The sequence below is a fragment of the Ovis canadensis genome, chromosome 3 (genome assembly GCF_042477335.2).
Source record: "Ovis canadensis isolate MfBH-ARS-UI-01 breed Bighorn chromosome 3, ARS-UI_OviCan_v2, whole genome shotgun sequence".
NCBI lineage: Eukaryota > Metazoa > Chordata > Mammalia > Artiodactyla > Bovidae > Ovis > Ovis canadensis.
Genome location: NC_091247.1, coordinates 178,770,469 through 178,793,615, shown reverse-complemented (window position 1 = coordinate 178,793,615; position 23,147 = coordinate 178,770,469). Strand labels below are relative to the sequence as shown.

Sequence of the window (23,147 nt, the reverse complement as noted above, 5' to 3'; positions counted from 1 at the left end):
TGTCTAGACTGGCTGCATTTTAAATGCAAAGCTGAATGTAATAAGTAGTATTTCTATAAGCTTTATTTTTGGTAAAACATTTTCTGCATGGTTGAATAAGTTTGAAAATCTGGGTTAAAGAAAGTTTCTTTGTAGGAGGGCTTTTCAGAACCATCAGTAACTTTTAAAGAGGGACGTGTCTAGGGCACAGTATTTTCCAAATTCATCTGACTCTGGCGTTCGTTTTTCACTAACCCCTCCTGGATCCGGTGGTCTGTAGCATGGGATGGTTTGCACGAGGCTGGGGAACGTGGTGGTGGGGTTTGGTTTGGGTTGTGGGGCTCGCTTCTCTCTTCGGGTGGGTAACCGTGCAGTTTTTCATCCAGCACACAGCCTGCATTGCTACCACACATGGTAACGTTTCCTGTTTCTGTTGTTAGACCTTTCCGAAAGGTGAATGAGAAAGGTGTCTTACTCTGGGATAAAATCTACAAGCTGCAGAAAGGCCAGATTTACAAGCAGGTATCTCGTGACCCATCTGTCTTTTTAGTCGCTGTGCTTTGTGATCAGTTATATGATGTAACGGCTGACATTCACTGAGGCTCACTGTGTGTCAGGCAGAGTCCTGGGGGCTCTGCTTGAATTGACTGTTTATAACTTGGTGGCAGAATTTAAGCTTAAGTCAATATATTTTTAATGTGCTCTGTGTGAATTAACTCAAAATTGAGCAGCTTTAAAAAATATATTTTTAAGCATTTTTTTCTGTAGGATATAAAATTTAGAATGCCAGTTGTAAAATAGAAGTTTCTCTTTAAGAAGTGTTTAATCACATGGCATCTTACCCCAATTAGTAATTATTTCCTGATGAACTGTGTTTTAGGTACAGTTTTGATATATTTTGGTTTCATGTAAAGCTTTCCCATATTGAGTAGATGATTGAATTGCTGTCCATTTTTGTGTTACTGAAATTAGGTTTTTAAATTTTATCCTTTAAACATTTTATATTTGTATAACTATAACATAAAATTACAGAAGAGCACTATATAGTTTTTTTTGAACCATGTAGTACATTCCTTGTATTATGTACTGTCCAACTGGTTCATCCCTGTTGTATATGTAACAGACTGCTGGATTTGGCACTAAGTATATTTTCTAGGCCTGAAAGATTAGCTTGGATACAGCCATTCCCCATCTAGGAAGCTAGCGGAAGAAAATGATTAAGATGTAGCTAGCTGAAGAAAACTATTAAGAGGTAGCTAAAGCTTTGCTAAAGAATGTTTATCATGATGTTACTTACAAAATAGGTAGCAAGGTAAATGTCTAGTATCAGATAATTGATGAAGAGAATCATGGGTAGTCTCAGCTGCTGAAATTACATGGCAGGAGAGTATTTATTGACATAGCCAATAAATGGCAGAATGTTAAATGTAAAAAAGAGACCTTTGGAAAGGTATACAATATGAACCCCTCCTGAAAAGTACATTTGACTTAGAAGAAAGGGCTGAAAGACTTCACATGAATGCCTTTTATCTTAATATTTTGATACTTAAACTGTAAAAGCAAAAATATTTTAAGTTTAAAAAAACAGTAGGTATCATGGGCCGTGGGGTGTACAGGCCTTTTACCTGTCATATAATGCAATATAACACCCATATTTTTCTCTTATTGCAGGGCAATTTATATGAATTTTTGAAGCTTACTGGATGGAGGGGCTCCAAAGTGTTATATTTTGGTGACCATATATATAGTGACCTGGCGGTGAGAAACTTATTTCCTATTTCTTTGTTGGTACAGTCTTAGGCCCACTTATTGAGGAGTTTCTCTCTTATTTAAGACTATTTTCATACTTTCATAAAAATGAGACCTGGGCCATATTGCTTGCTGCTTTTTTTTTAATGTCTCATATTTTACCAAACCAAATGGATCAGAGTCATGAAATAGAAGAATTTTGGGAAAATGATGGAAATTAACAATTTTCTCAGGTTATCAGAAAAAAATCTTTACTCAGAAAAAAAATCTTTCCGTTTAAAAAGGTAGGAAATAAATGACAATGTTGTTTCCTTTTCCTTCCTTTGTTAAGCATCAGAAACATACAGATGGTCTGTAAAAGCTTGTAAACATCAGTCTGGGTTTCTCTTGCCTGATAGTCATTTTGAAAGAGCACACAATGTAGAAAGTACAATAGCTATTTCTAGGAAATGGCTATTAGGTGAAAATGAGGCTTTCGTGCCCTTTGGAATGACTGGAGTGTCTCAGGACTTGAATTATGACTTAATTTATAATTGGCACAGGAATGAATGAGTCACACTTATTACCACCCTTGGTTCCTTGTGGAATGAATTTGTGTATATGTATTTATATATAAATAAAATTCATTTATATGAAGAGTGAAATACGTGAATGTATACAAAAGTGCTTAGTAAAGTAGAAACCTAATAACTGTGCTACCCAGGAGGCATGTGGGTACCTGGCCCCATGAGATCCCCCCTACACAGAGACAGGTCTTAGTGCTAGGTGAAGCTTCACATTGCAGTTTGTCCAGTGTTATCCCTGTGACATTGGCATCACCCGGGAACTTGTTCGAACTGCAAATTCTTGGCCTCACCCCAGACCTGCCGAGTTATAAAGAAGCTCTGGGGTTGGGGCCCAGCCGTCAGTGTTGTTCTCAGCTTTCCCCGCCAAAATTTGATGTCACGGTGTCGCTGGCCTCATGGAATGAGTTAGGAAGAGTTTCATCTTCCTCAGTTTCTGGGGGAGTTTGAGAAGGATTGATGTTCATTCTTTTATGTTTAATAGTGAAACCATCTGGTTCTGGACTTTTCACTGTTGGAAGGTTTTTGATTCCTGATTCAGTCTTCTTCCTAGTAAGAGGTCTGTTCAGGTTTACCAGTTCTTCGTGATTCAGTCTTGGTAGGTTGTGTGTTTCTAGGAATGTGTCCATTTCATCTAGATTATCCAGTTGTTGGCATACAGTAGTTTACAGTACTCTTTTATCATCTTTTTTTTAATCTGTAGAATTGGTGGTAATGTCACCACTTATATTTCTGATTTTAGTAATTTTAAGTCTTTTTGTTTTCTTATCAAACTTAATGGTTTGTCAATTTTGTTGATTTTTTTTGAAGAACCAATGCTTAGTTTTATTGATTTTTCTCTGTTTTTATATTCTCTATTTTATTTATTTCTGCTCCAATCTTTACCATTTCTTTTTGTGCTGCTAGCTTTCAGTTTAGTTTGTTCTTTTTCTAGTTCTTTTAGGTATAAAGTTAAGTTGTTGTTTTGAGATCTTTCTTTTTCAATCTAAATGGCTAGAGGTGTTAATTTTCATTTTAGTCTTGCTTTTTTTTGTATCCCATAAACTTGGGTATGTTGTGTTTGCGTTTTAACTTGTCCCACGGTATTTTTCTAATTTTCCGTGTGATTTCTTCTTTGACCCATTGGTTGTTGAAGAGTGTGTCTTTTAATTTCCACATATTTCTGAATTTTTCAGTTTCTCCTTTTGCTATTGATGTCTAGTTTCATTCTTAGTGATAAGAAAAGATACTTTGTATGATTTCAGTCTTCTAAAACTAATCAAGACTTGTTTTGTGGCTTAAAATACAGCTGCTGCTGGAGAATGCTCCATGTGCATTTGAGAAAACTATTGTATTCTACTTTTGTTGGGTGGAGTGTTCTGATTGATCTGTGGTGGTGTTCAGGCCCTGTATTTCTTGTTTGATCTGTCTGCTTATTTTATCCATTATAGAAAGTGGGCTATTGATGTTTCCTATTATTATTGTAAAGTTGTCTCTTGTTCCCTTCAGCTCTGTTAATGTTTGCGTCATATGTTTTGGACCTCTGATGTTTGGTTCATATGTGCTTTTAATTGTTATATATTTTTGGTGAATTGACTCTTTTATCATGATGTAATGTCATTCTTTGTGTCTTGTAACTGTTTTTGACCCAAAGTCTATTTTGCCTGATACTAGGATAGCCACTTTTGCTTTGGTTACTATTTGCGTGGAATGTCTTTTTTAGTCTTTTCACTTTCAACTCTGTGTGTTCTTAGATCTAAAATAAACTGTCTCGTTAGACAGAATATATTTGGATCCATCCTAGAGTTAGAAAACCACGGTTTTAAAGTGATCAGACCAGAATTGATTAACGTGTCAGAGATTTATGTGGGCAATGAATATTACCCTTCAAAGGAATCCCTTGAGAATGTAGATGCTTCCAATGTTGCTGCAGTTTCTTGAAATAAATTTAGATGCGCCCTTTGGGATATATTTGAGAGCCAGCTTGAGGCACTGGAGAAAATTAATTTCATTATCATTAATTCATTGTCATGTACTTTTAGTCTTAGGAGTGTTCCAGTTGACTTTTTACCTATCGTCAGAAATAAGATCCATCTTGAAAAGTTTGCCACCAGTGGGAATATTTAGAAAACTGTGCTGTATGTAGGGTTTCATATATTTTAGGAGGAAGAGAATTATTGAAAGATTTAAAGAAATTCAACCATGGAAGAAGATAGGCATCCTTAGGACTTGTAGAGCAGGGATTCTAGCTTTAGGGGAGTAACAGAGTGAATTTTCAAAATAGTAAACTATATACCACTTCTATCCTTTAAAGTGCTCTCCTTAGAAGTATCCCTTTCTCCCTTAGAGTAAAAGCCTGGCTTCCCGCAATTGCTGTGCTTGAGCTCTGTTTCCCCAACCTCTCCTCCCTCTCTGAAGGCACCTCCTGCCTCTGCCCTCTCTCTCCTCTGCCCTAGGTTCCTTGCCTTGCTGTTTCTTAGCACACCCTGCTCCCAGCATGTTCCTGCCCCGGGGTCTTTGCACTTGCCCTTTTTCCAGCCAGAATTTTCTCCTCCCATACATTTACGTACTTTTACCGTCCTTTCCTTCAGACCTCTGCTTGAATGTCCCTTTGTTAGCCTGGCCTTCTTACTCCATGTAAAATGGCAAGTCCTTATTTTGCTTGATTTTTGTCCATTGTGTTTCTTACCACCTGCCATTGTGTATTTGCCTGCTTATTTTTTTGGTCCGTATTTCCCATGAGAGCAGAGGTTTATTATTTTTGTTCACTATTTTATTCTCAGTTTCTAGCACAGGGTCTGGCAAACAGTAGTATTTAATAAATGTTTGTCAAATGAGAAAATGAACAGCCATTCAGTATGGGGATTTTATATCTTAGATTTGCCAGGACATAACTTATATCAGATATTCTGGCTTATTGTCGTATCATAGGAGTACAATATTTGGGATGAAGATACTATCATGTATGTTGGTTGGTACTGAATGATCATTCCAAGTCTGAAATTTCCCATAACCCAGGAGGCTTGGGTGCCATGGGTGTCCTCCAGTGTTCTGTGGGTAGATTGAATAAAAACCTTCAGTAGCATTTCAATTGACCCTTCTTCTGCCCCTGACCTAATTGTTGTTTTAGAGACTGTGGTTAATGATTGGTGATCCTGTGTTTCTGTGGGTGCTGTGACTCAAGCAATTATTTCTGGAACAGAAACTTTCTTTGGGGGGGAGGGAAATTGCCAAAGCCTGGGGCTAAATTGGCTTTAATTAAGTATAATTCATTGAGTTTGGCTTGGTTAATGACCAACCATTACAATTAAAATTAATGCAATGAATGCCTGTTGTGTCTGGGAAAGGTAATGAAATGGTTTCAATTCTGTTGTGATGAATGTTGACTTTTTGTGATCTTTGCAATCAGGACTTGACCCTGAAGCATGGCTGGCGAACGGGTGCGATTATCCCAGAATTAAGATCCGAGCTCAAAATCATGAACACGGAGCAGTACATTCAAACTATGACCTGGCTACAGACCCTGACCGGGTTATTGGAGCAGATGCAGGTTTGGAATTCTTTTTCTCTCCTGCTTTTTCTTTTTTTAAAAGAATTATTTATTTGGTTTTGGCTCTGCTAGGTCTTCATTGCTGCGTGCGGAATTTCTCTAGTTGTGGCAAGGGGGGCTACTCTAGCTGCGGTGCACAGGCTTCTCATTGTGGTGGCTTTTCTCGTTGAGCACAGGCTCTAGAATGCACAGGCTCAGTCTAGTTGTGGCACACGGGCCTAGTTCCTCCTCAGCACGTGGGACTGTCCTGGACCAGGGATTGAACCTGTGTCCCCTGCAGTGGCAGGTGGATTCTTAACCACTGGGCCACCAGGGAAATCCTCCCCTACTTTTTCTTTAAGCCTGAGGTTAGTCCACTGATCAGAGTTATTTCAGATATTTTCCTGTTCAATTGTGGTCCTAAAGTATGAGGCAGAAGTCATCCTGCAGAATAACCATTGGGGTGATTTTGCCCCTGAAAGAATCTTGCCATTTTCCCTAAAGAGAATTTTAAAAATGACTGCCAAAGCCATTTGGAGAAAGAGTTTTGTGGGGCCCATATGGGGAATTCCAGAGTCCTTACTGCTCCACCTAGGCCCCGCTGAGAGAGATTCTGTGGGGAGTGGGGTTCGAGAACCTCTGCCTAGTGTTCGGGTCCAGTCCTGCTGCTGCCTTTAGGCTGCTGTGGGACTTCTCCTTTCTGGGCCTCAGTTTCCCCATCTGTGAAAGGGAATGAACACTTCAGGCCGGACACCATGGCTTGCTGGGAAGAGTCTCAGAGCAAAAATCGAGATCTCTGCGTGCAGCTTCCGTCTGCTTTGAATCAGTTTGCTGGCTCACTGGTGTTCAGTGGTGGTTTTCTTTCTTTCTGTGAGTTACATAGCCAGTTTTAGGCAGGTAGTGAGGAAAGTCATTTTGGTAATTTACTGGCCCATGGAATATGCCCTCTGTTACAGCTGTGACTCCCGCCCCCCCACCCTTCTCCCTCGCCAAGTCTCATGAGACACCTTGCTTTTTCACCTGGTTCAGCTGTCCTGGCCATCAGCGTCTCAGCATGAGTGCTTACTCTTAGGATAAGGGGCATGGATGCCTGCTCTCTTGGCTAACACACCTGCAGCCTCTGGCCATGGCCTGGTGCCCACAGCCTGCCAGCCTGTTTTGGAAACAGGCAGGGAACTGCCTTGCCTGGCCCAGCTGGCAGCAAGCTCAGGCAGGGATCCAGGGAGCGCCAGGCCCTCACTCCAGGGCGCACACCTTCCAGGGCATGGGGCCCTGCACGTCCCCTGGACCTTGCTTCCAGCTCGTCTTGGCTGTGTTGCTCTTTGGCTCGCCTCTGATGAGGACTGGTTCTGTTTCCCTTCCTGTGCTTGTCTGTGAGGTGATTGTCTAAAAATAAAAGGCATGGATTCTGGGTTACTGCAGCTTCAAGTCTGTGCATAGGTCACACGTAATAATAGTTGCTCTCTAGGTGCTGGGCATTGTGCTGGGCGCTTGCTCTGCAACATTACTCTTCACTCGTCCCAGCTGTCCTGTGTACAATTTTCCACTTTAGAATGAGGAAACTGGGTGTCTGAGAGGTTAGGTAACATGTCCAAGGTCATAAAACAACAGAGCAAGGACTTGAACCTGGGCTGTGTGGTCCCTGCTTTGGGGCACTGCACTGAAGTGCTGTTTCACTGGGCGGTTTAGAGCTTTCAGGTATAACCAGAGCCCTCGCCTTAGGTGCAGTCTCTCTGTGATGCGGGCAGCTGGTCAGATACACAGATGCAGCCTGCAGGTCGATGGTTTAGCTTTGGTTTCCTTTTCCAGCTTTCTGTCTGGGTGGATTCTCTAGGACATAGAGGAAGGTGATTGATGATTAAAAAATTACCCAAATGAGCGGCATTTCTCACTGTGCTTCCTGTTCCCTTTCTCCTCTCCCCCGATCCCTGTCTTCACCTGGAAAACCATACATTATCCCCGTGACCTGTGTCAGATGTTTCTATAGCTCCTCTTTCTCTGATGATGTGCACATAGCACATTTTCTGGACGCTATTTTCTGAGAAGAGAAATTGGTCCTTGAAGTTGGGTGTGATTTTTTTTCCTTTTTCCTTTGGTAGCCAAAAGTGTTACCTGGAGCTAGGTCTGATGAATTAACTGCAAGTATTTAGTTTTTGGATTTAAGGAAGTAGCTATAAAGAAGAATTTTTGCTCATTAGCCTTGAAGTGCCCTCTTGAGTGGTACTGTTCATGGTGGTCATGCTGGTGGATGGTGTGGTGGTATCAAGTCTCTCGGGTAACCGTGTTAGAGCCACATTTAGCCCGGGCTGGACAGACTTCTGCAACAAGCCAGCTAGCCATTGTGTGGGTCGTGCAGGTTGTACGGTCTCAACTCCATGCTGGTAGCATGAAAGCAGCCTTGGAAAACATGTGAGCAACCAGTTGTAGCTGTATCCCTGTCATTTTATTGGTGGACACTGAAATTTTAATTTCATATCATTTTTATGCATCATGAAGATATTTTTCTTTTGAATTTTTTTCAACAACTTCAAAAGGAAAATCCGTTCTTGAGTTCCTCAGGATGATAGAAAGGTGGGCAGTGGGCTGGATTTGGTCTCCGCTGGTACAGGTTATCAGACTTCTGGCTAGATGGCAATAATTCTGCCCATGCAGGAGTGGGCTAGCCTGTACAGTATATTTTCATCGATTGTAGCCATAAATGGCTGAGTGAGCTAATCCACGAGAGGGGCTGAAGGTGGCTGAGGTGTCTGTAGGATCAGCTTCTGGTGTGGGCTTCTGGTTAGTCTTTTCCCGTGCTAGCTCCCCACCCTTGAGTGCATGGTATCACTTAAAGGTTAATTATAGCTAAGTCATACCCAGTCTTTGAAGTATTTTAAAGTAGGTATCAGACTCTTGAGATTGCTCTCTTACAAAGTTTAGCCTTGTAGGAGGATCCGAGCTGGAGAAAGGGGTGGCTCAAGGAGAAACTGCTTTTACTTCTAATGGGAGAGCCTTCAGCATCTTTAAATGCTGATGGGTAGACTCCAGGGGAGGAGGTTGATCACATGGGAGAGATGATAAATGATGAAGAAAGGGCAGGTGGGAGGGAGCCCTGGGTGGGTGTGGATGGGCCTTGGATGGGAGAGTGTGAGGGGAGGCTGGGTTGCGGTGCACACACCCAGAGCTCGGGTGCCCCCTGCTTGAGGGGGTGCTCCCTGGCTCAGCTCTCTGGGGCCTTCCTCCTTCGCTTGTCCCTTCAGCAGTCTTGGGCTTTGCTGGAGATGATCCCGCATCCCTGGCCCCGCCCTGTTCTGGAGAAGATGGGCTAGAGAAGGTGCCATGGACTTGGAGACCCGAACTGTCTCTTCATGTCTGTGTAGCCCGCCCTCGGGTAGGGGCCCCTGCTGGGGGGAGAGTGGTGAGGCCCAGTCACGTGGCCTATGGCCGCTAGGTTCCCAAAGGAGAAAGCACTAGATGCACTTTGGGTATCTTGCTTCTGGTCGCTAGTCAGAGAATTCTCCTGTCCTGCAAGCTCAGGGAGAAGCTGCTTCTTCACTCTGGACACAGGGGCCCTGTTCGTGGGCCGAGAAGTGGGCAGAGGTGGGGGGAAGGCTGATGTCCCGTTCTGTGCAGGGTCACACTGTTTTGCCCTGGTCTGCTTACCTAGGTGTGCCCTCTGCCAGGGTCTCCATCTCATTCTCTTATATCTTCAGTATCTAGCACAGCGCTCGCCATACAGAGGTGCTGAATATGTACCTGTGTGTATATATGTATGCATATATGTATACATGTATGAAGGAAATGGCAACCCACTCCAGTGTTCTTGCCTGGAGAATCCCAGGGATGGGGGAGCCTGGTGGGCTGCCGTCTGTGGGGTCGCACAGAGTCAGACACGACTGAAGCGACTTAGCAGCAGCATACATGTATATCTATATGTATGCATGTGTATCTGTATAGGTATGTTTGCGTGCATACTTGTGTGTGTATGTATATTTATGTTTTTATATATATATATATGTATGTATATATATATATATATATATAGAGAGAGAGAGAGAGAGAGAGAGATTCTTTGTGGCACCTTGGAGAAGGAAATGGCACCCCACTCCAGTGTTCTCCAGTGTTCTTGCCTGGAGAATCCCAGGGACGGGGGAGCCTGGTGGGCTGCAGTCCATGGGTCGCAGAGAGTCAGATGCAACTGAGCGGCCTCGCTTTCATGTATATGTAAACAGATTCTCTGTGGCGCCCTACAGAGTTTTGACCTAGTCTTACATTTTGTAGTGCCTCAATTCTATGGTGAGTGATTTGTTGACTTAAAATATGAGAGCTCACTGAAACCAAACTCACAGGACCTGCCTCGCCACCCCCAGAAGGGACCAGTCTTCTGGTGCTCCAGTAACACACATCCAGTGGCCATTCAGAGGTGGCTGCTTCCTGCTGGTGTAGACAACAGTGGCAGGCAGGAAATCGAGACTACAAGCTCAGGGTTTTGTTTTGAGTGGCAGCAGCCCGTAGCGGGTGACTTGGTCAAGCTCTTGATCTGGGCATACGTGATAAACAGAAGGGCCTTGGCTCCCGTGTCAAAAGCAGATGGTTTGCTCGTTTGGCATTTTCCTCCGGGTCCTGAGGCCGCCCCTGTGACTGTGGACTGCGGGAACCCTGCCTGGCCCCTGCGGTCACACGTACCTCTGGCTCTGTTCGTGTGTTCGGTTTAACCCTAGGAGGTTTGGAGAGAGACTTGTGAGATTCCATGTGTTAGGGTGCATACAGCTGTCATTTTCTTTTTGCCTTTTGCTCACATTTCAGTCCATCTGGAGAAATCTCCAGTTTCCATCTGGTTGAGGTGTTCTGCCTTCTTGCCTTTTACAAAAACAGTTTTTTTTTTCTCTTAAACACTTTGAAAGGTATTAATAAAGTGATATTGAGGAAAAAGATTAAGCCAATTATAATTCTGTTACCCTTGAACAAATTAAAGAAAAAGTTTCATGTTAATTTCCAAATTCACATTTCTACATGCTTGAAATTTGTGGATGCCCTGTTAAATCTGCTGTTTCCACTCACTGCTATTTATATATGTGTGTGTGTATAGTACATATATTTATGATATATATAAATGGGTCTGCTAGGTAGTGTGTATTAGGTGTATATTTATATGTGTAACAAGTGTAACGGATACATTACACATGTATAATACATACATTTTATGTGGACATATATGTATTATGCTTATACAAAGCCTTTATAATACTTTAATATCTCTAGTTTAACAGGGACCTTGCATCCCTGTATTGCATCATTGTATTATGTCTACATTTGGTGAAGAAGGGCAGCAGCTGGGAAGTCTGAAAATGTATTATTTCATGCAAGTGCCTATCTCTTAGATCTGAATAAAATTTCTCACAGAGGAGCCACCCGTTAGAAAATTCTCATGACCTAATGAGTTTATTCGTATCCAGAACCTTCTCAGTAATTGGCTTGTGTCCTGCAGGTTCACAGAGATGCGGAGTCACAGCTGGTTTTGCAGGAGTGGAAGAAGGAGAGGAAGGAAATGAGGTAAGATGGTCTGTTGTGAATGGAGTGAATCCTTCACCGTGGCCCCATGCACTCAGCCCACACACTTTCCCCAAGGCCGGCCAGAGGTGGGACTCAAAACAGCCTTGCTTAGCTGCCGGGGGTGCCTGTGACCCCCAGGATCCAGAACGAGCCAGCTGCCATTAGTGATGAGTGACATTTCCTCGAGGTGGCAGCGAGTTCCCTCCCACCTTCTGCCCACCCCTGAGTTTGTTGTCTGTCCATCCCTCCCCGCATCCCTCCCTCCTTCTGTCCCACTTAACTTCCCCATTTGGGCAGCCAGCAGCCTGGCGTGGCCGGTGCAACAGTGGTGGAGGTGGCTCTGAACCGCAGTGAATCCTTGGGGCTCCTACAGTGCTGGTGCTTATTTGTAACACTGCTGTGTTAGGTATGTGCAGTCACTCAAATCATGCTGCTTATTGATGAAGGAAGCCCGTCTGCTATCAGATGGGTGTTTGTCTTCAGGGCATAAGTTGTTTTTGCTTTTTATTAAACTATAGCTGATTTACAGTGTTGTGTTAGTTTCAAGTATACAGCTTCAGATTCTTCTCCGTTATAGGAAAGATTGAATATGTTGAATAACGATATCAAATATAGTTCCATGTTCTATATAGTAAGTAAATCCTTTTTGTGTATGTATTTTATATAGTAGCATGTGTCTGTTCATCTCACACTCCTTATTTATCTCTTCCCCTCTTCTTTTCCCTTTTGTACCCATAAATTTGTTTTCTCTGTCTGTGAATCTTTCTGTTTTGTAAATAAGTTCATTTGTATTATATTTTTAGATTCCACATATAAGTGATATGTGGTATTTGTCTTTCTCCGTCTGACTTACTTCACTTAGTGTGATAATGTCTAGGTCTGCCCATGTTGCTGCAGATGGCATTGTTTCATTTTTTTTATGGCTGAGTAATAGACTAGTATATGTGTGTGTGTGTATGAAAAGTGAAAGTGAAGGTGTTAGTCGCTCAGTCGTGTCCGACTCTTTGCAACCTCTTGGACTGTAGTGTGTCAGGTTCCTCTGTCCTTGGAATGCTCCAGTCAAGAATACTGGAGTGGGTAGCCATTCCCTTCTCCAGGGGATCTTCCTGACCCAGGGATTGAATCTGGATCTCCTGCATTGCAAGGAGGTTCTTTACCGTCTGAGCCATGGCTTGGCTCAGAGCATCTGGCACTTAATTCAGGCTAGACGGTAAAGATTTTAGAGGAGCAATTATTCTCAAGAGGCCTTGTGGACAGTTGTGCTTCCCTGTAGAAGAGGGTGCTGTGTATGTGGACAGTGTTGATGTGGCCATTTCTGCTCTTGTGATCCCCCCACGCCTCCCTCCCAGGTAGCACAGCTCTCTCTAAGGTTTGGAGGTAGCGCTCACTGCCTGGTTCTGACCTCTGAGCAGTGGGCAGTCTGGTGGAACAGGTGTGCCTGGAAAGTGGGCAGAGTCCATTCCTCTGGGCTGCAGAAGCCACGGCTGTACTGAATTGATCCTCCTCCCTCTCAACGTGTTGGTTATTGGGAGTGTATTGGTTATTATAATGTGATTATTGGTATGAAATGTTGGGTGAGAGGGTGATGGGCATATGATGCATATATGCTTATAATGCAGGCTTCAAGGAGGTGCTTGAAGCTCTGTATTAGATGGTAGAGGTGTGCTTACATCGCTGTAATATAACGCTTACTCTCTTAAAGTACTTTTGAGTTTTATTTCTCTTACCTTACGTAGTTCTCACTATAACCTCACAAGAACGGGACCTTGATCCTGTTCTGTAGATGAGGGAAGTTTGGAGACTCTGAGAATATTCTCCATTTCTGTGGACCTTCAGAAGTGGCTCTTTCACCTTCCATTTTTGTTTGGGAAATGGGGTGTGCATGTTTAGGGGCTCACACCTTGCCTCTGGAGCTTTCAGCCGTGTTCTGTCCACTGGCCTAAGTGGGGAATGTGGTCGGAATCATTTTGATGGATGAACAGACTGTTTTCCCAATGAGAAGTCAGGGCTACTCTAGGCTAATTTGAGTCCTGTGCATATGAAGTAGGAAGTTAAGAAACATCTGGAGTAACAGGCAAATTTGGCGTTGGAGTACAGAATGAAGCAGGGCAAAGGCTAATAGAGTTCTGTCAAGAGAATGCACTGGTCATAGCAAACACCCTCTTCCAACAACACAAGAGAAGACTCTACACGTGGACATCACCAGATGGTCAACACCGAAATCAGATTGATTATATTCTTTGCAGCCAAAGATGGAGAAGCTCTATACAGTCAGCAAAAACAAGACTGGGAGCTGACTGTGACTCAGATCATGAACTCCTTATTGCCAAATTCAGACTTAAACTGAAGAAAGTAGGGAAAATCACTAGACCATTCAGGTATGACCTAAATCAAATCCCTTATATAGTGGAATTGAGAAATAGATTTAAGGGACTAGATCTGATAGATAGAGTGCCTGATGAACTATGGATTGAGGTTCGTGACATTGTACAGGAGACAGGCATCAAGACTGTCCCCATGGAAAAGAAATGCAAAAAAGCAAAATGGCTGTCTGGGGAGGCCTTACAAATAGCTGTGAAAAGAAGAGAAGCGAAAAGCAAAGCAGAAAAGGAAAGGTATAAGCATCTGAATGCAGAGTTCCAAAGAATAGCAAGAAGAGATAAGAAAGCCTTCCTCAGTGATCAATGCAAAGAAATAGAGGAAAACAACAGAATGGGAAAGACTAGAGATCTCTTCAAGAAAATTAGAGATACCAAGGGAACATTTCACGCAAAGATGGGCTCGATAAAGGACAGAAATGGTATGGACCTAACAGAAGCAGAAGATATGAAGAAGAGGTGGCAAGAATACACAGAAGAACTGTACAAAAAAGATCTTCACGACCAAGATAATCACGATGGTGTGATCACTCACCTAGAGCCAGACATCCTGGAATGTGAAGTCAAGTGGGCCTTAGAAAGCATCACTACGAACAAAGCTCGTGGAGGTGATGGAATTCCAGTTGAGCTATTTCAAATCCTGAAAGATGATGCTGTGAAAGTGCTACACTCAATATGCCAGCAAATTTGGAAAACTCAGCAGTGGCCACAGGACCGGAAAAGGTTTGTTTACATTCCAATCCCAAAGAAAGGCAAAGAATGCTCAAACTACCACACAATTGCACTCATTTCACACGTTAGTAAAGTAATGCTCAAAATTCTCCAAGCCAGGCTTCAGCAATACGTGAACTGTGAACTTCCAGATGTTCAAGCTGGTTTTAGAAAAGGCAGGAGAACCAGAGATCAAATTACCAACATCCACTGGATCATCAAAAGAGCACGTGAGTTCCAGAAAAATATCTATTTATTGAAAGTTTATTGACTTTGCCAAAACCTTTGACTATGTGGATCACAATAAACTGTGGAAAATTCTGAAAGAGATGGGAATACCGGACCAACTGACCTGCCTCTTGAGAAATCTATATACAGGTCAGGAAGCAATAGTTAGAACTGGACATGAAACAATAGACAGGTTCCAAAAAGGAAAAGGAGAACATCAAGGCTGTATATTGTCACCCTGCTTATTTAACTTATATTAACTTATTTAACTTATATTCATGAGAAATGCTGGGCTGGATGAAGCACAAGCTGGAATCAAGATTGCCGGGAGAAATATTAATAACCTCAGATATGCAGATGAAACTACCATTATGGCAGAAAGCTAAGAACTAAAGAGCCTCTTGATGAAAGTGAAAGAGGAGAGTGAAAAAGTTTGCTTAAAGCTCAATATTCAGAAAACTAAGATCATGGCATCTGATCCCATCACTTCATGGAAAATAGATGGGGAAACAGTGGAAACAATGGCAGACTTTATTTTTGGGGGCTCCAAAATCACTGCAGCCAAAAATGAAAAGATGCTTACTCCTTGGAAGAAAAGTTATGACCAACCTAGACAGCATATTAAAAAGCAGAGACATTACTTCGCCAACAAAGGTCTGTCTAGTCAAAGCTATGGTTTTTCCAGTAGTCGTATATAGATGTCAGGGTTGGACTATAAAGAAAACTGAGCACTGAAGATTGATGCTTTTGAACTGTGGTGTTGGAAAAGACTCTTGAGAGTCCCTTGGACTGCAAGGAAATCCAACCAGTCCATCCTAAAGAAAATCAGTCCTGAATATCCATTGAAAGGACTGATATTGAAGCTGAAACTCCAATACTTTGGCCACCTGATGTGAAGAACTGACTCATTTGAGAAGACCCTGATGCTGGGAAAGATTGAAGGTGGGAGGAGAAGGGGATGACCAAGCATAAGGTGGTGGGATAGCATCACCGACTCAATCGATGTGAGTTTGAGTAGACTCCGGGAGCTGGTGATGGACAAGGAGGCCTGGCGTGCTGCAGTACATGGGGTTGCAAGAGTCGGACATGACTGAGCGACTGAACTGAACTGAAGCATATGAAACAGTGATTAAAAATTTTTTTATTGATGTATAGTTGATGTACAATATTATATTAGTTTCAGGTATACAACATAGTGATTCAAAATTTTTATGGATTTTGTAGCTTATTTTTTTAACTTTTAATTTTATGTTGGAGTATAATTGATTAAAAGTGTGTTAGTTTCAGATGTACAGTAAAGTGATTCAGTTATATAGATATATATGTGTAACATATAATGTATCTTTAAAAATATCTTTTGGCTGCACTGGGTCTCTGTTGCTACGCGCGGGCCTTCTCTAGGTGCGGGGTGTGGGCTTTTCTTGTTGCAGAGCACAGGCTCTGGGGCGCCCTGGCTTCAGGAGTTGCATTGCGTGGGCTCAGTAGTTGTGGCACGTGGGCTTAGTTGCCCAGCGGCATGTGGAATCTTCTCAGACCAGGGATCGCACCCACATACCCTGGAGCTGCAGGCGGATTCTTAGCCACTGGACCACCAGGAAGGTCCTACGTGTATCTCTTCTCTGTGAAACAGTGATCTTGGTGTCATCTGATGTCAGTAACTAAAAGCAGACCTCGGGGGAGTCACACTGTTGCTTTTTTTCTTCTCTCGCCTCTTCAGGGAAATGACCAAAGGTTTCTTCAATGCCCAGTTTGGGAGCTTGTTCCGCACAGACCAGAACCCCACATACTTCCTGCGGCGCCTGTCGCGGTTCGCCGACATCTACATGGCGTCCCTGAGCTGCCTGCTGAACTACGACGTCAGCCACACCTTCTACCCGCGGCGGACCCCACTGCAGCACGAGCTGCCCGCCTGGTCTGACCAGCCCCCAGCTGCCCGGCTGCCGCTGCTGCAGGAGGCCCAGGCTAAGTAGCTGGCGGCCCCACCACCCCTGGGCACCAAAAGCCAGGACCGGTGATGGCCCCACGCTGGGCAGACTCTGCGGGGATGTGAGCGTCCCTTTTGGAAATGATACGGATAGTCTTAGTGATACCTGTTTTGTACATTACGGAAGATACCCCCCAGCTCGTGGAGAAGGGAGCTCCCAGCTCACAGAGCCCACCCTCCTATGCACGTGGGGAGGGGACAGCGGCTGGCCTCCTGTCGACACCCTGTGATCAGCCTTCTTGTTTCCCAAGGTATTGTATCCAGCATCAGACTTCCTGGGATGGGGAGTCTTCTTGATGTCCTGTATTCCAGCAGGTGACGTTTTGAAACTCTTCTTAACTCTTCTGCGGAAAGTGCGTGGAAAATGCTGAACACGCCCAGTGCTGGACCCAGTGACATGCATCCACTGGTCAACTGCTGATGCTTTAGTGGGCACTTGGATAGCGTACCATGGTGTCAGCGGCAGAGATGGACCCCAGGTGGCAGCTGGTTCCCAGACATCTGGTACTAGGGCTCTGGCACACTGGTGCCTCCCTTGACAGCAGACTCAGCCTCCCTGGAGGTCTTATGTGAGAAAGAACAGGAGAAGTTGCAAGTCCTTGGCCTTGATTGTTCTCAGTATCCATTTCCTGTGTCTTGCCCCATGCAGGGGAAAGACCATGGTGCCCCAAGCGGTGGGCAGGTTCACTCTTTTCTTTCAGAAAAGGAGGACAAGGAGAGAAAAGCTTCTGGTTTAATGTCCTGACGGAAGAGCAGACTGTAGAATGAGGCTGCTACATGTGAACGAGCGAGAGGACCCAGTGCGTTTGTGGTGGGTATCCCAGGACTTCATAGCCCCTGACACTACCACCACACGTGTGTTGCTTGAACCTGCTCATTGGAGGATGAAAAATGAAACGAAAGAAAATGTCCTCATAATTTAATGCCGTATGGTGACCCCCTGCCGCCCTCCCGTCAGGTGTTTTGCAATCTTGTTAAACTGTGTGTTACCAGAAACCATCCTCGTGGGAGGGCAGTGAGCAAATACCTTCTCTCCTGATTCATCAGCCGAGGAGAGGGGCTTGAATCCAGCCAGAGCGAGGGAGGTGGCTCTGTCTGCTTAGCTGTCTCCCACCTTCTCCCTTTAGATTGCTTTCTTGCCATGTTTATGTGTCTGTTTTGGGGATTTCTTTAGTGTCTGTGTTTAAGGTGGGAGCAGATCAAGGGCATTGAAGTTGAGAGAAACAAAGTTGGAAGTAGCCTCACTGAGTGAGTGTTCCCATTTCTGAGGACAAGGCAAGTGGCACCTATCCTTAAACCTGAAGGATACAGGGGCGGAGGAAAGGGGCTTGAGGAGAGACTGCTCGCTTATTTGGCGTTTTTAATGGATTTGTGTGGAACCAGCTATTGAGGAAATTTGAGCGTGGCCTGCCACAGGCTACCTGCCCGAGTGCAGAGATTAGGTGACTTCTACAGCATGTTGTATGACGCTGTGTGTTTTAATGGGACTGTTGCTGTTTAGTCGACTCTTGGCAACCCCATGAACTGTAGCCCACCAGGCTCCTCTGTCCATGGGATTTCCCAACCAGGAATACTGGAGTGGGTTGTGACCTCCTTCTCCAGGGGATCTTCCTGACCCAGGTGTTGAACGCGCATTCCTGCATTGGCAGGTGGATTCTTCCCTGACTGAGCCACCAGGCGCACCTGTGATCTTTTCTTGTATTTAACTAAAATAGTGAAGGTGACTCTAGACCTAATAGGCCCAGCTGGCCTTCTTTTTTCCCTTTATTATGAACACAGGTGTCCATTCCTTTTTCAGGCTGCAGGAGGCACTTTGTTGGCTGTTTGTTAGTGCCTGGGAGTTTTAAGCATCAGAGTGTATTGGAGACTGGCATTTCAGGGGTGCAGGTGGCATCCAGAACTGCTCAGTGTTGGGGTCCTCAGAGGATATGCTGGTGCTTTGGGCTGATAGTTTCTGCTTTGGAGAAGCTGGTGAGGAAGTAGGTATTTTAAAACTTTTTCTAATCAGGTATTCATTGGCTATCTCCTACGTGCCAGTGATAGGATGTTTTGTTTACTCAAGAAAATTGTTACTCAGAAACAACTCAGGACAGCTGTTCTGACTGCTTTCATGTATGTCTGGGTTAGGAGACCCAAGCCTGGGGCAAGAAATACATTTTCTAGGTGTGTGAATAAGGAATTTTAATGACATCACCAATTAAGGTTGAGCAAACTCCAGGATATAGTGAAGAATAGGGAAGCCTGGCATGCTGCAGTCCATGGGGTCGCAAAGAGTCAGACATGAACAACTGTGGGCCGTGGCACGTGGTGGTACTGAGGTCTGTCTGCGGAGGACCCACCGAACACGCGCTGGGGCCAGCGCAATCGGTCAGGACTGCTGTCTCTGTACGAAGGACAGAGGGCTTCTCTTTGTCTGTGCTCCGTCGTTTTAATTTGTCACTGTCGTGACTCAGCTGGGATTCAGCACCCTGTACAGCATTCTGTTCCTCCTGGTTTAGCCTCTGGCGAGCCCGCTGATGAACGCATTTGGGTACAAGGGAAGGGAGTCTATTTTCTACCACTTAAAAGATCAGTTTGGAAAGTGAGCAGAATAAAATTATCTTGCACGTTGAAAAATATTTTCCCTTTTTAGCATTAGTTAGACTGATTTTCTCGGAAGGATGTGGACAAAAATTCACAGTCCAGGGGCTGTCTGTGCCCCTAAGGCTCACCGTAGCTGTAGCCAGTTGTCCGGGAAGGGACCTGCACAACTGTTTGTTCCAGAATCGTTTTTTTTAGTAGATGAAACCTGGCTTTTAATATATTTTAGAAGTTTGGCTTAGAGCTCCCACTTTCCTCCTAACATAGCCTTTAAAATTTTTTTTTCTTTTAAAAATTCCCTTCAGCTCCACTAATGCCAGTTAACATAAACCACCTGTTACTGATTCAGGCCCATCTATGACTAAATTCCTAGTTGCTTTGAAGGCATTGGTCCTCTTAATTAGTGCCAAGGAGAAATACAAAGTCCTCTTTCCTGCTAGCTAATTTAGCTTTGGGTGAAGTAAATAGCTTCCCCCGCCCCTTTTCCTCCCCAAAGGCCTCTAAAGCAGTAGAGTGTGCTAAACATTGGAATTGGATCTGCTCTGCCAAATGCTCATCTGTTGCCAAAGACCCACTTGGGGGCCCTGGTCTGGAATGTGCTCTCAGACTCAGTCTGGCCAGAGGCAGGGAGGGTTCCTTGATTGCTCCATTCAGCTACCCAGGAGCTGTGATGTGCTGGCTTAGTACTGATTTCCTTTTGTACTAATTTCCTTTCTTTTTTCCGTTAGCATATGGGAGCTAGGCTCCAAGCCTGGCTTAAGTGAAAACTGAAGTTGCTCGGTTGTGTCTGACTCTTTGCGACCCCATGGACTGTAGCCCACCAGGTTCCTCTCTCCATGGAATTTTCCAGGCAAGAGTACTGGAGTGGGTTGCCATTTCCTTGTCCAGGGTATCTTCCCAACCCAGGGATCGAACCTGGGTCCTCCCACATTGCAGGCAGATGTTTTACCATCTGAGCCACCAGGGAAGCCCCCAAGTTTAGCTTAGCTTACCTTTAATACCCTAGTGGATTGAGGAAGAAAAAGGGAGTGAAGTTTCCCTAATGTAAGGTTCAGCACACTTTCCCTGTCAAGGACCAGACAGTAAAGACTTCCAGCTTTGTGGGCTGTTTCCTGCAGCCCCTCCTCTAGGACTGGGCCTGCCTATGGTCCAGGGCAGCCTGGCCTCTGAAAACAGGCTGCAGGCTGGATTTGGCCCTCGGGTGGTGGTTTGCCGACCCCTGCATCGACAGACTGTGTGGGTGGCCATGATGAGATGATGACTTTGCTAAAAGTGTGTGTGCAGGGTGGTAAGCAACCACAGAACACAACTGTGTGCAGCCAGTGTAAATAAGTTCTGTAGGCAAGCTCGCATCTTCCCCTACGAGCTTCTCTCTGGACATACTCACTTATGTGGCCAGTGGTAACATACTGTGTTTCCAGCACATGGCATGATCGTCAGTTGTGTGACTGAGTGGCCAGCTCGGCACTCATTGAATATACCTCTCATTGTGCTCATTTGTGATTGTGCTAGTAGCGTTGTGATGGGCTTGGCTACCCTGAAGGACTTTATCCCCCAACTGCTGTGGGGGTCGGTTGCTGCTGGCTCACTGTGTGCAGCTGTGGGTCCTCTCTGGGAGCTTCCCCCTGTTGAAGAGTCCTGCCTCGGGTGAGGGGGTGGTCAGACTCCCTCCCTGGAGCAACTCTGAAGGCCCATCAGCTCCTTCCTGCCCTCCTTCCCTTTTCCCAGGCGTGCATCCCAAGGACAGTTCCCTGTAAACTTCCCGTGTGAGACTCCCCACCTCATGCCTGCTCTCTGGAACCGACCCACAACACTGCTCTGTACTTTTCTACACTGCAGTCTTGAACTCTGACTTAGGACACTGTTTTCTAATTATTTAGTAGAAGGACAGATGTTGCCTGTTTAATTTCAGGCACGGTAAATGCAAATTAGGTAGACTTGCTATTTATCCTGAATGTGAATTTGCTATTTATTCTAAATATTGATTTTATGTTACATGACGTCGAACTTACTGCCAAATAAAAGTTTGAATTGTATTGTCCAGTTTACTCCCAGTCATCTGCTTTTGTGTGCTTCAGTTAGTGGCAAAAGTCACATCACATTCTCAGTCAGTTCAGTCGCGTCTGACTGTTTGTGACCCCATGAATCGCAGCACACCAGGCCTCCGTGTTCATCACCATCTCCCGGAGTTCACTCAGAGTCACGTCCATCGAGTCCGTGATGCCATCCAGCCATCTCATCCTCAGTCGTCCCCTTCTTCTCCTGCCCCCAATCCCTCCCAGCATCAGAGTCTCTTCCAATGAGTCAACTCTTCTCATGAGGTGGCCAAAGTACTGGAGTTTCAGCTTTAGCATATCATTCCTTCCAAAGAAATTAAGAGATGGCAAAGGTGAACGTCAACATTCTAGGAATCAGCGAACTAAAATGGACTGGAATGGGTGAATTTAACCCAGATGACCATTATATCTACTACTGTGGGCAGGAATCCCTCAGAAGAAATGGAGTAGCCATCATGATCAACAAGAGAGTCCAAAATGCAGTACTTGGATGCAATCTCAAAAATGACAGAATGATCTCTGTTCGTTGCCAAGGCATCACATTCTAATGTACCCAAAAAAGAATATCCCTGAGAAAAGGGGCAAAAGGTTGATAGTTCCTTCCTCATTACCCTGGTCTCCCCACCCTCAGGAAAGCACACTTGCCTGTTCTCAGAGCTTGAAGACCATGTAGTGAAGCCACAGAAGGAAAATGGGTGTGAATTTGGCCTTAGGTGGGCAGCAGTTGACCCACCTAGAATTTCTGTCTCTCACAGACAGTTCCCTCCTTGAGAACAAGGAGAAGACAGTGATCCACCTGTTTGTCTGCAAAGTACGAGGAGAATGGAAAATTGGAAGCAGTGTTTTAAGGGAAGCAAATACTAATACTGAATTAGGAGCGCATGTTGTGAAGTCAGTTCACTGCTGGGTTTTGGATATACTTATATTTTGAAGAGCCTTTTTAAACTGTTTGAATGTGTTTAAACTTAATATCCTTGACCTCTCATTGTGCCAGGACCTTCATCTCCTTCACTCCTCTCTCGGGTGCCTGCTGTTTTTCCTCTTAATCATATGCCTTTCTGTCCCCTTGATGGTGGAGTTGGACTCACTAGTGAATCCATCTCACGGTCCCCTTGGGAAGCGAGTTCCTGGAGTGCCGGCATTGCCCCGTCACGGCACATTGTCCAAGAGGAGGTGGTAGATCGTGTCTCTGCCTGAAATGGGCATTTATTCCCTTTCCTGGAGTTGTGAGGAAGCTTCTGAGACTCCAGGGGCTTCTGAACTTTGGACTTGGCTCAGCAAAAACCCTGATGATTTGGAACAAAGCTGTTTGGGCCGTGAGGCTGATGGAGGAGGTTCTGAGATCTATTCATCCCAGCCATTCCCATCTCGATTTCCCAGAGGGGATTCCCGAGCCTGGCTAGTGCTACCCCTGGGGTAGCTTGCAAAAGGGTGGTGGGTGGGCTGGAGGCACTTGGTTGTTACAGTGATGGAGAGGCCACTTTGGGCCTTTTGAGGGTCTGGTGGACATCCAGCCTTGCACAGAGTCCTGCATGGACAAGAACTGGCCCAATTCTGGACGTTTCATATAAATGGAATCATACGGTATGTGGTCTTTTGTGTCTGACTTCTTTCACTGAGCATCATGTTTTCAAGGTTCATCCATGGTGTCGCGTGTATTAGTACTTAGTTCTGTTTTGGGGTGGAATGCTATTTCATTGTGTGGCAAGATGCAGTTTGGTTATTCATTCGTAAGTCAGTAGACATTTGGTTTGTTTCCATGTTTTGGCTATTATGAATAATACTAATAATGCTACCTCTATAAGTTGTTGTATGGACATGTGTTCATTTCTCTTGGGTCTGTACCCAGGAGTGGAATTTCTGGATCACGTGGTAATT

The 23,147-nt window shown here is 44.5% G+C and overlaps 1 protein-coding gene across 2 annotated transcripts in view; it reads left to right on the top strand.

The window, feature by feature from the left end:
• NT5DC3 (5'-nucleotidase domain containing 3) overlaps positions 1-21,253 on the top strand; it is a 66,348-nt gene extending 45,095 nt beyond the window's left edge. Inside the window, exons 10-15 of one of the 2 annotated variants that reach the window (XR_011255285.1) lie at positions 420-501; positions 1,651-1,737; positions 5,680-5,820; positions 11,267-11,331; positions 16,366-18,170; positions 20,037-21,253. Coding sequence is in view for 1 of the 2 variants with exons in the window: in XM_069581066.1 (XP_069437167.1) it covers positions 420-501; positions 1,651-1,737; positions 5,680-5,820; positions 11,267-11,331; positions 16,366-16,618 (628 nt within the window). In the remaining variant the exon portion in view is untranslated. Of the gene's footprint in view, positions 1-419; positions 502-1,650; positions 1,738-5,679; positions 5,821-11,266; positions 11,332-16,365 lie in introns of both variants that reach the window. The other variant, XM_069581066.1, reaches the window with a different exon arrangement.
• The last annotated feature ends 1,894 nt before the right edge of the window (positions 21,254-23,147 follow it).